Source organism: Ursus arctos, unplaced genomic scaffold, assembly GCF_023065955.2.
Source record: "Ursus arctos isolate Adak ecotype North America unplaced genomic scaffold, UrsArc2.0 scaffold_10, whole genome shotgun sequence".
In the NCBI taxonomy this organism is placed as follows: Eukaryota; Metazoa; Chordata; class Mammalia; order Carnivora; family Ursidae; genus Ursus; species Ursus arctos.
This window is the reverse complement of record NW_026622764.1, coordinates 14,904,582-14,920,455: the sequence shown is the minus strand read 5'-3', so window position 1 is coordinate 14,920,455 and position 15,874 is coordinate 14,904,582. Positions and strand designations below refer to the sequence as shown.

At 43.3% G+C, this 15,874-nt stretch overlaps 1 protein-coding gene across 2 annotated transcripts in view; it reads right to left on the bottom strand.

Moving 5' to 3' along the window:
• ABCC4 (ATP binding cassette subfamily C member 4) overlaps nucleotides 1-15,874 on the bottom strand; it is a 233,395-nt gene that overhangs the window by 5,990 nt on the left and 211,531 nt on the right. For both annotated transcript variants that reach the window (XM_026493475.4, XM_044381898.3), the window contains 2 exons: nucleotides 15,540-15,645; nucleotides 6,585-6,719 (listed from right to left, as the gene is read on the bottom strand). In XM_026493475.4, coding sequence (XP_026349260.1) covers nucleotides 6,585-6,719; nucleotides 15,540-15,645 — 241 coding nt within the window. The remainder of the gene's footprint in view (nucleotides 1-6,584; nucleotides 6,720-15,539; nucleotides 15,646-15,874) is intronic.

Below are 15,874 nucleotides of genomic sequence, written 5' to 3'. Positions count from 1 at the left end.
TAAGTACATTTCATATTACATTGAAACTCAGGAGAGATCAACATCTATATTGAAAGGACTTCCAAGAAATATTTACTATTACTATGAAAGACACACTGTTCTTCTTCTTCCACTCCATTCTTTTGTATCTCATATCTTAAGACACACTGGTCATGACTGACTAAACAGATTTTACAGCTTCATGAATGGATCACAACCCAAAGTCTGAAAGACAATATACTAGAGGACAGATTTTAGCCAACTAAGAGATGGAGAAAGTAGCATTTGAAACAAGTAAGTAAGTAAAGTAATAGGGGTTTAAGTATTTTTAAAGATTTGAAGGTAAATAGTAGAAGGAAAGCTATTTAAACAACTAAAATCTGGTGGGAGCACAGAGAGAGGGGGAAGAGATGTTGTCATTGTTTACAATGGGGAATCAATAATAATAAAGAAAGTGTTCCTAGAAGAAGTGAAAGGTACACACATAAAACAATGAACAACAATAAAAAAATAGAGGTGCCTGGCTGGCTGACTCGGTAGGGCATGCAACTCTTGATCTCAGGGTCATGCATTCCAGCCCCACGGTAGGTGGAGATTACTCAAAAATTAAACAAAAACAAAAACTTTAAAAAAATACATACTAATTAAAAAGCTTTTAAAAGAACACTAAAAGCTGAAAGCATAACATAAGATAAAATATACCTGTAATCTCAATAAACATAAATGGACTAAATTCATCTGTTAAAAAGGAGGGGGCGCACCCTAACATTAAATCTCAGAGCTAAACTGAACCATATGCCATTTACAAGAGATATATCTATAATTTGATACTAAAAGACAAAGACATACCAGGCAAATGAAAACAAAGTGAAGAGCAAGGGACTCAACTGCAGTTTGAACCTGCATGCATTCAGAGCCAGGTGCATTAAATAAATCTAAGAAACAAAAGCACTTTAAAATGGTAGAAAATATAATTCAGAGCAAAAATCCAAGTCATGAATATCTGTGTACTAAAATATTATAGCATCAAAATTACCAAAAAATTTTGGTAATTACCAAAATTACCAAAAAAATGACAAGAACTACAAAGTAAAAACCTTTTTACAATGAGACTAACATAACATGACATCTCTAAGCCACATCAAATGGACCAAAGAAGGATAGAGAAGACCTAAATAATACAAGGTGTATCTAATTAAAAGTTATTAAATGCTATACCTTAAACAGACAACAGTCCACCTTTTTACATGCCCAAAGAACATTCACCAAAATTGCCTATACATTAGAACACACAAAAGTATTACTAAACACTGGTTTTGGGTGGAAACAGCACAGACAACTTTGTGATCACAAGGCAATGAAACTCAACATTGATGAGTAAAACAGAAAACAGAAAAAACAAACCCCAACTCCAGGAAGTTTTAAAGACCTCTTTCTCAAACAGTTCTTGGACCAAAGATAAAATTAAAACCAAAATTGTAGATTTATATATAAAAACGTAACTATGACGGAAGCACTATGTATCAGGACCTATCGCATACAGCTAAAACAGTATTCAGAGAAAAGTTCACCGCCTTAAAATATGTGCATTAATGAACAAGAAAGAATGACAAGCAAATGCAGTCAAGAAGCCACAACAAAATAAACCACAGAAGGAAGGAATTAATGGATATAAAAGCAGAAAGTGATAAATTGTAACACAGAATACAAGAATCAGTTAAGTAAATCTGAAAGCGCATTCTTTGGGGGGGAAAAACAGAAAACAATAAACTTAATTAGAAGAAAAAATGGGGAAAAAGGAGTGAAGAAAGCAATACTGTGCAGCCATTAAAAAAAATGAGATAACTATATGCATTGATATAATCGGAGATGAGAAAGTAAAACATGGCTGTCATTGGTGCTTAAAACACAGAAAGGCTGTGTCCGCACACGCTCGTGTTCCTACACGCACGGTATCAGCAGAACGGTCATAAAGGGTGCCAAGGCTCCATTCTGAGGGAGGTGCCGAGTCACAACAGAAGTGGGCAGATGACTTACTTTTTCTTTGTAAACTAGAACTATTCTAAAAAACAGCAAAGATTTTGAATTCTGTAGCATTAGCGTGTATCATCTGTTGAAAACAACTTATTAAAAATAAATTTCATTTATTGAAGAGTCTCTAAAGCTACCTAGAAGAACTCTGGGCACTTCTTTTGTTATTATAGGGAGGTAAGAGTTCCATCGACGGCTTTTAAGAAACTAATCCCCCTGTGATCGTTGAGAGATAAAACTCTTCTACCTACAAAATGCTCTGTATTCTTCAAGCAGGTAAGTATACACCGTCTCATCTGATCCGTGTAGTGAGAGCTCAACGAGGCGGGGCAGTGCTGGAACCCCAGCACGGCAGATAAGGACCCCGAGGCTCGGAGACCTCAGGAGACATACAGGGCCATGGGGCTGCTAAGCGTTCTTCCACGTATTCCAACTGGGCCAGGCTCATGGGTCATAGGCTATCAGGATTTCCTAACTTTGGGGCTGTATCTGGTGATCTCACGAATAGTTAAATGGCATCTGTTACACACTGGGAACAAAGGAACTCCAAAAAACCTCAACTGGTCTGCTTCATCATGGAAGAGAACGAATGGCAGGCATTCACCCTTGGTTATGGGCTGAACTGTGTCCCCTCAAAATTTGTATGTTGAAGTCCTAACCCCTCCGTATCTCAGAATGTAACTGTATGTGCAGATAGGGGTCAGTTAAGTTAAAATGAGGTCACATGGGTGGGTCCTAATCTATTCTGATGGGTACCCATGAGAGGTGATGAGGACACAGGCAGACACAGAGGGAAGACCATGCTAAGAGAGAAGAAGGCCAACTACAAGCCAATGAAAGATGTTTCAGAGGAGACCAACCCTGCTGACACCTTAATTTCAAAATTTCAACTTCCGGAACTGTGAGAAATACATTTCTGTTGCTTTAAGACACCTAATGCACCTTTCAGCTTAATGTTCCTAAAACACAGAAAGGCTGTTTCATGGATCATCTACGAGGGTCAATCAGAGAGTGATTAAGCTTGCCTACACCAACATTTTCAGAAAAACAACTATGTGGTCAAGAAAACATGACTAGGAAGTACCTTTCCTAGATGCTGAGTTTTCTTTCCAAAGGAATGAATTCCAATGTGTTAGGAGCGGAAAGCTTGTTGACTTACACTAATCTTCCTACTGTTATTCTCAGTGGTGCATTGCTATTTGAAGGTCACACACTTAAAAAGCTGACAATCTGAGAGCCTGTTCTAAGAGGACCAAGCATATGCAGAAATCATGTCAAGAAGATACTCAACTGGAGTGAGAACTGGGGCATGTATTTCCTCACATCTTTCCAGAGAGGGGACTTGAGCCAGTGGCAGGATCGAAATCCCACAGGGATGTTCTGCCATTATGAGAACCTGGCCCCACCTTGGACACCACATAAGAAAAGGAGCAGGGTTTTAAAACTTAACACCTGGACTGAAGCAGCTCTCAGCCTCACCCAGCAATCTGCCCTTGCTCTCCACTGACCAGCTCTGTGACCTTAGGTGAGTCCTTGATTCACTGTCCTCATCCATGAACTGGTATAAGAAAAAACCGCCATGAGGATTAAGTGAAATCATACACGTGAGAACTGTGTAAGATAAATGATAAAGAACGACCCAAATGTGGGAATGCAAGCTGGTGCAGACGCTCTGGAAAAGAGTATGAAGGTTCCTCAAAGGTGAAAATAGAGCTACCCTATGACCCAGCAGTTGCACTACTAGGTATTTACCCCAAAGATACAAATGTAGTGATCCGAAGGGGCACCTGCACCCCAATGTTCATACAGCAATGTCCACAATAGCCCAACTATGGAAAGAGCCCAGATATCCACCGACAGACAAATGGCTAAAGAAGATATGGTGTATATACACAATGGAATATTATTCAGCCATCAGAAAAAAAAGAAATCTTGCCATCTCCAACAACATGGGTGTAATTAGAGGTATTACGCTAAGTGAAAGAAGTCAATCAGAGAAAGACAATTATCATATGATCTCACTCATACGTGGAATTTAAGAAACAAAACAGAGGATCATAGGGGACGGGAGGGAAAAATAAAACAAGGCGAAGTGAGAGAGGGAGACAAACCGTAAGAGACTCTTAACCATGGGAAACAGACTGAGGGTTGCTGGAGGGGAAGGGGGTGAAGGGCTGGGGTAACTGGGTGATACACTATATGTTAATTAATTTAATTTAAATTAAAAAAAATTATAGAGCAAGATAAATACACACACACACACACACACACACACACACACACACACCGAGAACTACCCAAACGTAAATTAATATTGTTAAATGTGGTGTGAGATTACTAGACCAGGAACCACAAGATTTCTAACTCTGTGACCTATAAACATTTCTGTACGTACCTTACACTTGCATTAAAACATGTTAAAAGAACAGATTTCTAATTCTCTGTCCGCTGCAAACTAGAGTTTAACATAAGTTAGGGCCACCTTCCTTCTACGGGGCCTTAGTTTCCTCATTTGTAAAATGAGGGTGTTGAACTACATACGATCTTATGCTATCTGGAACTATCTGTGATTTATTTCTCATTCCTCAATGTCTTGATAATATACAACGATAACACATTTTTAAAATGGAGGCTTTGACACGTAGGTGGGGACCCATCTGTTTGATGTGAAATGCCTGAGGTCAAAGAACAAAGGGGTTTGCGAGATTCCTGGCTGTTTTATGAGTAGATGATACAGGGGATCCCCAGGGACTGACTGGGTGTCATGAGGGAGGTGCTGACTGGGAGACGTCGAGTAGATGAAAGCAGTCTAACTTCAGGTATGAGAGCAACACGGGCTCCAAGTATAGCTTCTCTCCATTCACATACAACGCACGTATTTACAAAAAGTTCAGGATACAGATGTCCTCGTCCCTAACCCTCGGTCTGAACTCTGAATCTGCCTATTATACAGCCAGCTGTGTGACTCTGGGCCATCTCCTTCCCCTCTCAAAGTCTCAGCCTCTTCAACCAGCACCCACGCAAGAGAAGCTCTATCACAGCCCAGGGCGTGGCGCACGACGTCAAAGCCTCGTCCTCTCTTCCACATGGCTCAGCATGTATACGGAGTACCTCTGCTCTTCTCCATTCTTGGGTTTAGAGACGGGATGACTAAGGAACATATCCGCCACGTGAGTTCCCAGCATAATACTGGGCACACGTCTACACATTTACCGAACAGTTTTTGAGGATGGAAGCAGAATCCAAAGAAACCCCCTACAAACAATGGAAGGTCAGCTCTTCATTTCTAAGGAGGGATGAGAGGACGCAGGGACAGAAGAGAATTCAGGCTGCGTTTCAGATAAATCTCTCATACGCAAGTACTGTCAGATACTGGGACAGATTTCCTTCAAATGCTTAAGATATCACACAAGTAATTTTTTCTTAGAGTGAAAATCTGGGAAAGTCCAAAAGGATGAAAAGAAAAATGTACCCATAATTATAATGCCCAGAGATAAAGGGTTCCGATGGGGAGCCTCAAAAGACTGTTGGTCCCATTGCACCCCTGCTATGCATCTCAAATGGCAAGAACACCTGACTTTCCTTTCTTCCCTCCATCCTTCCATAATCCAACTCCCACCTTGGATCAGGAAGTTACAGACGCTGCCGGGCATTAAGCTGAGTCCCTGAGAGCAGCCCTCAGTTTTCACGTCACACCTGCACAATGAGATACTCCACTACTGTTATTGGAAAGCTACCAGATCGTCACACACATCGTCTCTGTGAAAACGCTTTGTAAACCCTCAAGCACCACACTCAGACTACCGCATTAGGATAGATTCTTGATCGTCCCAATGATGATGTCATCACCGAGAAGGCAGAGGAAGCACACGGTGGTAACGAGGCCTAATTCTAAACAACCAAGAATCAGGGAGAAACCTGGGCAGAAAGTGTCAGCATCATGTACTTTTCTTTACAAATTATAAAACAGAAAAGCAACCTACAGATTTCCCAGCTGGATCTTTCTAGACCAGACAGAAAATAACCCACATTATTTTTTCCCCAAACTCTCCACAATTTCCTGGACACGCCTTGACCACATTTGCATCTCAAAGGTGAGCACACATTAGACTGAAATGTAAGGGGTCTGCAAAATGCAAATATTCTGTGCCCCAGGAGAATCAGTACCCACAGAATCGAACATGGGAAATCTCTTTAGAATCTGTTCTCTCTGCAACTAGGCACAGGTGCCCACGCACCTGAGCAACCCACGGTGCACCGAGCACCCCCACATGCCCTCGCACCCGAACATCCCACGTGCCCGCGCACCCGAGCGTCCCCACCTGCCGGCGCATGTAAGCATGCGCACCTGTGGCACACCCCCCCCCCCGCCACTCCCCCACCGATTCTGCCGATTCTCAGCAGACCTGACTTCAACCTGGGACGTGTTGTTAAGACCCAGTCATGAAGCGCTGTCTCTGAAGGCTTATAATTGAAAAGGGCACAGGGTGCTTGTTACAGCACCCCTGGTGCCAGATTGCGAGGAGTGAACGGCTGAGAGCAAGTTTAATTACCACTCCTCGCGGCGCGCTCACCTGTTTTGCTGTTTCAGTGAGGGCAGCAGCTTCTGCCTTGCCCAGCTGCTGCACCATCTTGTAAAATAGGCTCTCTTCATTCTGCAGCAAAACATACGGTTCATCATATTCTTTCAGTCTTCCTGAATCCAAAACCTGTTCATCAGCAGAAAGAAACCCATTAGCACACAATGTTTTGCAGTAACATATTATAACTCAGACAATATTTCGGAAGGGGGCAGGAGAAGGAGAATAGAGAGAATCCATTTGGGTGGTAGGCCTGGCTGGTGTTTAAATGGTTTGATTACCCTGTTTTACTAGGCAGACAAAGGCCTAGCCCGACCTTTTATTATTATAATGTTATAGGAAAGGAAGAAAATGAAAGTTTTAGAGTATGATTATGGGCACTCAGCAGTCCTGTGGCGTTTTATATTCTGCCAAAGGCATTTTGGGCTGTTATTAGTTAGTGCTTTTAGTTCTCAGACTCTGAGTTTTGAGGGCTATTTATACGTACATTCAGACTTGGGAAATTTCTTAAGAAAATCAAAGTCAATTTATCTTAAAAAGTAGGATGATGTCAACCAGACCAGGTGGCAGTGACCTGACCGCAAATTAATTGCCGAGCTGGCCTGAATCTGAGCAGTATTTGGTAAAGAAGTCAATGCTTCTGGACTTTCTTTAGGGTCCTGGACTATGTCAGCCGGTAAGAGGGGACAAAACACCCCTGTCGGCGAGATGAAGGTGCGTCCTGAAGTTGGCTTTGGCTGGACCTTATTATCCTGGGAGTGAAAGACTGGCTAAAAGAGCTGCTACGTAGGCAGCTTTGGCATAATTGCTCTGCACAGAAGAAACCTCCAGAAATCCAATTTTCTCTTTGGATAAGACTAAAGAAGTAATTAAGAATCTGAGCTCCAAATTCCAGCGATCATGGCCTGCACAGTCCACGGGGGCAGCCCAACCTCAGTGGCAGAAGACCTGAATATCTGTTTTCACAATTATCTTCCCCCGCTTCCTTTTCTCTCTTTCTTCAGCTGCCTGCCTTTCAGCCATTTTATTGCTCATTAATACGTCCACTAATTGGAAATTGAAAGGGAGAGGAAGGGGCTCTTAACTCTGCATTTCTACTTATTAGTAGCTCTGGTTAATGGTTTGGGAGGGAAGAAAGAGGCTGAAACAATTGGCCCAAATGACGTACCTAGGAAAACAGTTCTGATGTTAAGTGGTACTTAGTTCTTCATTTCGGTGGTATTTAGAGTAAATTTATCTTAAGGGGGTACGCGGGAACTCCAAGCAGGACACAGGTTGGCTGTCCACATCTAGGGACTGCAGTTAATTTCGTCCCGCGGTATTTAATCGGAAACATTTATTAAGTCTCATAAAGGGCATTTTCCTGTTAATCTTTTGTTTACTACTGTGAATCACTGCTAAGGGCAGCTTTCTCAAAAGAGTTCAAGAATAATTGAATCTGTCACATCCACATAATAATTAAAATGTCCTATAATTTGGCATGCCAATTTAGGTGCCCCCAATGTGTAATTTTACTGAAGCATAGCATTATAGAGCATAACCACTCCTCCTGATGTTGAAGAAGAAGAAAAGCAATTGTAAAATACAGGTTTCTCTCATGCTTAAAGACTAAGTAAATAAGTGAATCAAATTACTTCATACAATGAAGAACTTTATATTCGGCAAAAGCAACAACTTTTTTAAAAAATCACCAGTTGAGAGTTGGTGGAAAATGAGTTCTCCAACTAAAAAGACTCCAGTTAATTTTTAATGGAATGAAAAGTATTACTGATATTTTGTCCTTGTCCAACTTCCTACTTTATTCACATTTGAGTGAATAGTAAATTTTTCCATTTTCTGTCACATTGTCTGAAAACACACAAATGCCACTGAGATGACTAGTTCTCAGAATTGACCGGTATCTGAAAAGGCAGAGCCAGAAAAAAATTAATGCTTTCAAAAAGCAACAGGATTAACAATATAAATGACCAAAAAGATCATTTTGGTCAAAATACTTTGAGCATTTTAAGTATTAAATATAAATGCAATGTAACAAAGAATGACTACCTTAAGATAAAAAAAAAAATCACTCCATAACTAAAATAGCGGCCTTTTGAATTTGAAAAGGAATAAAAATAGCTGTGGACTGAACACTCGCTGTATCACATGCTTTACAGACATCACTGTTAATTCTCAAGGTAGACAAGGTACATAATTTATTTCCCTCCTTCCTTCCTTCCACCCACCCACCCATGTGTCATTCCCTCCTTTTTCCCTTCCACTCTCCCATCCACCCACCCAGGAAATACTCATGCCTAATAGCAAAGCACTGTTCTAGGAACAGGAAATTCAAAGGATGAACAAGACCCACTCTGTCCAGCCAGAGATGAAGACTGAGGGGCAGGTGTGTGAAGTAATCTGGCTGAGGCTACAGAATCAAGCAGATGGCAGAGGTGGGCTTCAAACCCAGGGCCGAATCTCTATTCTCTCCTCTCCATAGGAGTTCCCAAAGAAAGACACTTTGATTCTTTATTATCAGAAGCAAAATAAGGAAGATGAGAATTTTAACATTCAATTTTCTAAGATACCTTCCCATATGGATAATATCATATATTAACTTTGTATAATTTAAGAAAATATGCCTATAACTGTAAACATTTCCCACTGTCCACTTTCCACTGCATTATTATTGCACTCGGGGTTCAAATTATTTACTGTGCCTGGTGGATAGAGAAAAAGAAAACCAATTTTATTCAACTTTTAGGATTGATAAAGAGCAAGTAACACACGGCAAAAACACATTTGAGGAAAATAAGTAAACTTTCATTAATTCCTGAATTTATTCAGCAAACATTTATTGCATACTTAAGTGTGTTCACGTCATTATGAGAGATGCTGTGCAGGAGGCAAATCTTTTTATGTAAGTCACAACCCCTGACTTTCTGGAGTCTATACTGAGAAAGAGAGAAGAAAGTCCTCAAATGTCTATAATGCAAGAAAAAAAAAAAAAAGAAGCACAACAAGGGGGAAGTTAGCATCAGAAGAGAGGACTTCTGGCCAGAGGTTCTGAGGACGAGCTTCAAGACGGAGAAAACGTACAAAACCGAGCCTAAAGAATGGGGAGGCTTGAACATGCAGCAAGTGGGGCTGGGGGGTGGAGAGTGGTCATTCCAGACACAGAGAACATGAGCCAAGAGGTCTGGAGATGAGCCTGTCAACTCCTTAAGGGCAGGATGCCGTGGTTTCCCTTGTCCGCTGCTGCATCTCCAGGCCATGGCATTGTACATGACGAGAAGAAGGTGCTCCAGTTAAATTCAAAGGAAACTAAATTTGGGGCATGGCGGTGCATGCCCGGTGGTGTAGTTGAGAGGACTCCGGGGTGAGATCAGGTGGGGAATGAGTGTGGCCGGTCCTGGGAATCGGGCGGTGGGATCCAGGGATGACAGGACCAGGGATAGAGACTCGGGGGTCCACACAGCTCAGCTTGCTGAGTGGGCAAGATGGAGAGGCACCTGAGGGACAGACAGAGCAGGGTTGAGGACGGAGGCTTGAAACTCATTTATCTCACCTATCGGAAAAGAGACACGAGAGAAGGGGCAGTCAGAGAGGAGGGAGCGCTGGCAGAAACAAGAGCGCCCAGCCTCCAAGACTCACGCCAGGTGCTACAGAGCCCCCTTGGGGTGCAGACTGAAAAAAGGCCGGGAACAGAACTGTACCCACTTCGCCTTTACCTTTCCTGGTTTGAGCAAAGATTCCAGATCTTTTAGAATAAGTAAACATAAAGCAACTCCAGATTTTATGTACAGAAAAACAGGTAGAATTTTGAGTTTTTATGTTTAACATCTTTTATATCTGGAAGAATAGGCTCCTGTGATCTCCCGCGGTGCCCCCAACTCTCAATAGGCCGAGTTAAACTACAGATGAAACCACACATTCAAGCTGGTAAGAGAGCAATCCCGTGGCGTCAGCATCTCTCCAGGAACGCCAACCTCAAATCACTCGCGCTCTCTAGCAGGTTGAGGGAAAATACATCCTATTGGATGAGTCAGTCAGTTACATAAACTCAATGAGGATGTGCTTATCAGGCCTGTGTATCTGCAGCTATTCCCGATAGCTGTCCTAAATATAAAAATTAAATGGACCCACTGCAGAATAATCTAATCCATTTTTAAATGGCGGGACGCCATCAGTGATAGTGGGGTGGCTGCAGGGAGAGGTGGGGGGAGGGGGCACAGCACAGTGTGGAGGAGAAACCTGACAACGGCTGAGGGATGCCTGCGACAGTTTTCAGTAGGGCAACAAGCAACAAAGGGAGATCCCACTTGGCAGTAAGCAGAGTGGGAAAGATTGGAGTTTCAGACATCTGCTTTTGGTGGCCTTGGAAGTTGGGTCCCTCACTGATAAGATGGATGCCTGTGATTTTCTCTGTGCAAGATACTGTGGCAAGTATTACTCAGAATCCTTTCTTAGGTCTTGAAATGGTCAACCATCGTCCCCTGGGGAAGCTGAAGGCAAGGTCACAGTGACCGCCAGAGCTGCCCCCCTCAATTCCTGCTATTGCATGTAAGCACCCACCCCCTCTCCCCAAGTATTTCTTCTCCCAGATCGTGCTTTCAACCTTCACAGTCCTTCTTTTTCCCTCTGAAAACCGGAATGAAATCTCTTGGCGTATTTAAGGAACTGTTCTCTTCTGAAATGTTCTAACGGTGGCCACGTACGTAGGCTTACCGAAGCCAAGTTCCAGGAAGGAGAAAAAGAGAATTTAAATAAAACTCCAGTTAGCTCTGAGGTGCTTTTGTGCTTTTCCAGGTGGGTATTTTACAACAGCGTCTGGGCTTGATTTCTCCGGGAAAAACTCTACTGAAAAGAAGCTGGAGTTTAGGAAGAAGGTAAAGACCAAAACAGCGTAACATGACGAGGCAGACTCTGGCTTTCGTTCTGCACGACTCCCTAACTCTGGATAGTGGAAATGCTGACCCCAGGCAGCAACGCAGGGCTGCGGGGGCCTCCCCACTCCTGCTGTCGGGGGGAGTCTGGGGACGCTGTCAGGCCTGCGGGGACGCGAAGAAAAAGCTGTGCCACTGGCTGAAGAGAAGACGGGTCACAAGTAACCAGTTAATCCTCCAACAACAGGGAAGAAGCCGTCTTTAATGCCGAGATAGTGGTGAGTATTAGGAGAAAGAGGATTTCTAATTTGTCTGTCTTGCTCCACTGTTTTGTGGCAACTGAGCAAATGAGGAAGATTAAATTAGCTGTCATTATGACTACATCATGTTTAATAAAGTTAAAATTGAGAGAACATCTTTGTAAAATAGAATTCTAAGCCTAACACATTAATGGCGCTTAATGAACCAAAACTGGGCAAATCCCTTTGGAGAGCCAACACATAAACAAAGCTATTAATTAGGTCACAGTTGTTTCCCAACAAGCCTTTGTTTGATTTACTTACAGTAAACAAAACCATATCCATACGTCTTTGTGCAGAAGTATTCACCAGTGCAACAAAATGTAATTATGACACCGTGAGCGCGTGCAATTACACGACTTTACGATGACAGGACTGTTGGTTATGCCCTTCGTTACATCCGTCACTTCCCAGCCACTCCCCGAGGCCGGCCACCCTCCACCACGCTCTGGAGCAGTAGGCCTTGCAGCTGACTGACGCGTCTTTACGCCCCTGAAGCTTTCAGAATAACAGAACAGACCATTGCTTGCTTTTTGGAAAGGAAACAGGTATTTCTAAAGCCAGCAAGAAAAAATAATTGCTCCCAAAACCAAAGGTTCAAGAAAAGAACATGATTTATGGTGTTTTGCTGGACTGAAGGCCAACTGGGAATCAGATGCTCTAGAATAAAATAGAACGTTTCCACCTGGAGTGGATGCAGCACAGAGGACAGCTCCCCCACGGTGACGCTAGGGAATGCAGGCCACCTGGGTCCCCTGAGGTCCACTCCTGCCATTCCTGTCAAAGGAGTCAGCAACCCAAACCAGCTCTGACCAAGATGTAAGCAAGTGGCCGGGTTCACCTCTCCTGGTGGGAGCGGCAGCCCCATGGAAACATGCAGAATCCACCACAGAGAAGAAGGTCCTTCCAGGCACAGGTCACAGGCTCGAAAGAGAACCCTGCATTTCCCGTCTCCAAACTGACTTCTTCCTCAGTCTCCCCAACTCCCCCGGATCTCAGGCCCCTTCCCTCACGTGCCAGCCTCGACCCATCACACTGTCCTTTTCTGCCCCCAATCCAACCATCTCACCATTTCCATTGCTGGCACCTCAGTTTCAGCCGCCAACATCCAGTTGAACCAAAACGCGACTGACAGTTCTAACTAAGCGGTTTTAACTGCATCTTGAAGGAAAGAGGGAGGGCAGAGTAAGGCCAGGCTAGAAAGGAAGGGAGGGGCTGTAAATTGCTTTGCAAAACCGTATTAAGGATTTGGACAAAGACACTGACCAAGAGAGAAAAATCTGAGGTTCTCAAAATTGACCAGGAAATACTACTGGTAAGGACAGCATTCCGCAAATGAACCTATTTTGATAATGGGAACGAAGCTGACTGCTTAAGAGGATACAGAAGTTCCCACCAGTGGGTCAGACGCTAATAGGTCAGATTTAGAACAACCGGCTGATGAGGCTGCCAAGTTCTGTCCTTTGCTGATTCCTAACTGATCACGCATTCCAAAGCCACAGTACTCTAAGTATTTCTAAGTATGAGATGATACAAAGAAGCTGCTACCATCACTGTCATCGTACCAAACACTAAAAATAAATCTATATGGTATATTTAGGAGCAAGGGTGTTATTTGGACGGGCCCCCAACTGAGCTGGAGATCAAGCCAGCTGGCTGCCGCTTGGCCGCTCAGCAGCCTGACAAAGCGTGGCAAACAGGGAAACGTCCCGGCATCACTCGTTTACCGTCGAAGAAGGACGCTTCTGGGCACAATCTGACATACAATGATGAGAGAAGAGAACAAAGTGACAGGAACACTAATAGAAATGAAAGGTTATTTTTCCAGTTACCATTCAAGAACACACAATGAAGGACTAAGGATGCTTGAGACTAAATGTTTCTGGAATCTAAGAGTCATGGTCCCACTGTCATGGAAGGCCACAGCTGGGGTGGCCTGCTTCCTACTGTGACGTTCCGGTCCAGACTGACCACCCTGCTTGAAGGCTAAAATATCCTTTTGGTTTGAAATATCCAAATCCTGTCGTCTGCCTCATCAGAGCTCATTCCTACACATGTGCAGGTCCGGGGAGTGCTGAGGTTGAAGGCACCGCTTCACTGTGGACAGTCTGGGATGTTCTCAGTGCCCTCCCTCCCCAGCCCCCCTGATGATCCCATCTGATAATACATATGAAGCAGGGTGGGAGGTAATATTCCGGAAACTGCCCCAAAGAATCAAAAGAGACAGTTCCGTTTTCACCGCACATAAGAAAGCTTCACTATTACTAATTGTTTATTCCCGATTAATAACCTATTTAGTACAGACCATCAAAATCACTGGTTAACTTCATCTGTTGCCTCTCATGCACTATGCGGGCCTTCTTTATCTATTTACTTCTTCACCACTAATCAAAGCATCACTGGACACCGTGGTGTCTGGTAAAAACGGTCAGCGTCCACATGATAGGAGAAAACGAGCCTGTTGCCACAGGCGGGGAGTCAGCCTGAAAATAACTTGCATTCCTTGGGATTATTTGCATCCAAAGGCTTTTTCTTTGAGGGATGGCTCTCTTATTTTATAAAGCCACATCCTAAGATTTATTGAAATTGCGCAAGCAGCAGAGGGGAAGGAGACAGAAGAAAAAAGAAAGGAAGAGAGAGACAAAAGGGAGGGAGGAAGGGAAAAAGGAAAGAAAAATAAGGAAGATTGAATGATTAAGAAAGAAAAAGCCAATCAAACCTAGAAGATACCAGACAGATTATCTAGAGACCAAAGCCTGGAGCCTGCCACGTGTGCAGTCGCCAGTTCTACTGTGTAAGAGGCTTGCTGGCTGGTCGTCTAGTCTCTCAGCCCCAGATCCACCTTTCCTCCTACTCTCTCACCTGAGATGGTGGGGCTGGGTTTCTGCAAATCCCATGTCAGAGACGCTTTGGCTAGTGGGTGCTCTGTTGGCTTCCACCAGCAGGGGGCACTAGAAGGGTGAGGGCCTGAAGGTGGGACACAGAGCAAAAGGTCTCCCTGGTTTATGCCACTCCTGCACCATCGCCTGGGGACTGGGACCTGGTATCAGCTCCCATCTTCCATTAGAACACACATCAAGCACCAGCTTCACGGTGCACCTCCCAGACCTGCAGCTGGGCAGTGGCTCTCCTTGGAGGTCTGAGCATAGGAGTTTTTAGGGTCTCTCTTCCAAGCTCTGAGGTCTGGAGATCTGTCCTAGAGCTCAGTAGGTGCTTCCTAAAGTCATCACCCTGGTGTTTCCCTCCCACTTTCCCAGCCCTCCAATTCCTACGTTAAATCCCCTACATCAAATCCTTTCCGTTGAAATACGTTGTTTCTGACTGAGGCCTCTCTTCTCAGACTCCCCTCTGACACTGTATTTTGCAAACATCCCGACAGCCAGGAAATTCTGTGACTTACCCAACAACCAAACGGCAGCCTAAACGAAAGCCCAATTTTTTGATTAAGAGAATCCAAAATACTGAAACAACCGTGACACGGTGAAAATGACTGTTTTACCACACTGTAAGAAGAGGCCAGATTTCGGATTTGAAATATTTCCATGGCTGACCATCATACAGAAAAAGGACAATTCAAAAAACTTTTAATATGGAAATATGAAATTACTATATAATTTCACATTCTAAAGGTATAGCTAAGTACTTGAGTTATTATCAGGGATGAGAGGAAAAACCCAACAGAAAATGAACTCATTGGAGGTTTCTATCAGGTTGTACAAGGAAGGTCAAGTTGAAAAACTGAACATTAATGGAAACACCTGGAATGCCACAGGTGAGGGTCTTACCATGATCTTGTCGCTGTCAATAATGGTATTCAACCTGTGTGCAATGGTTAGCACGGTGCACTGGGCAAATTTCTCACGGATTTTTTTTTGTATTAATTCGTCAGTTCTAGAACCAAAGGAGTTGGATTTAGTTCAGTAGAAGGGGAAAAGCAGACTTAAGACTGAAAACAATGACATTTTCATAATGTTTTTAAAAATCAAAGACATGATCTTGTTGTTGAAAAACTGAGTATAAAAAATCTATTTAGAAATTTCCTATTTTGCATATAATGATGTAGAACATTCTTCCCTCCAATTGCTTGAAACTTTCAGAAGTTGAATTTAGGAAACCAGCT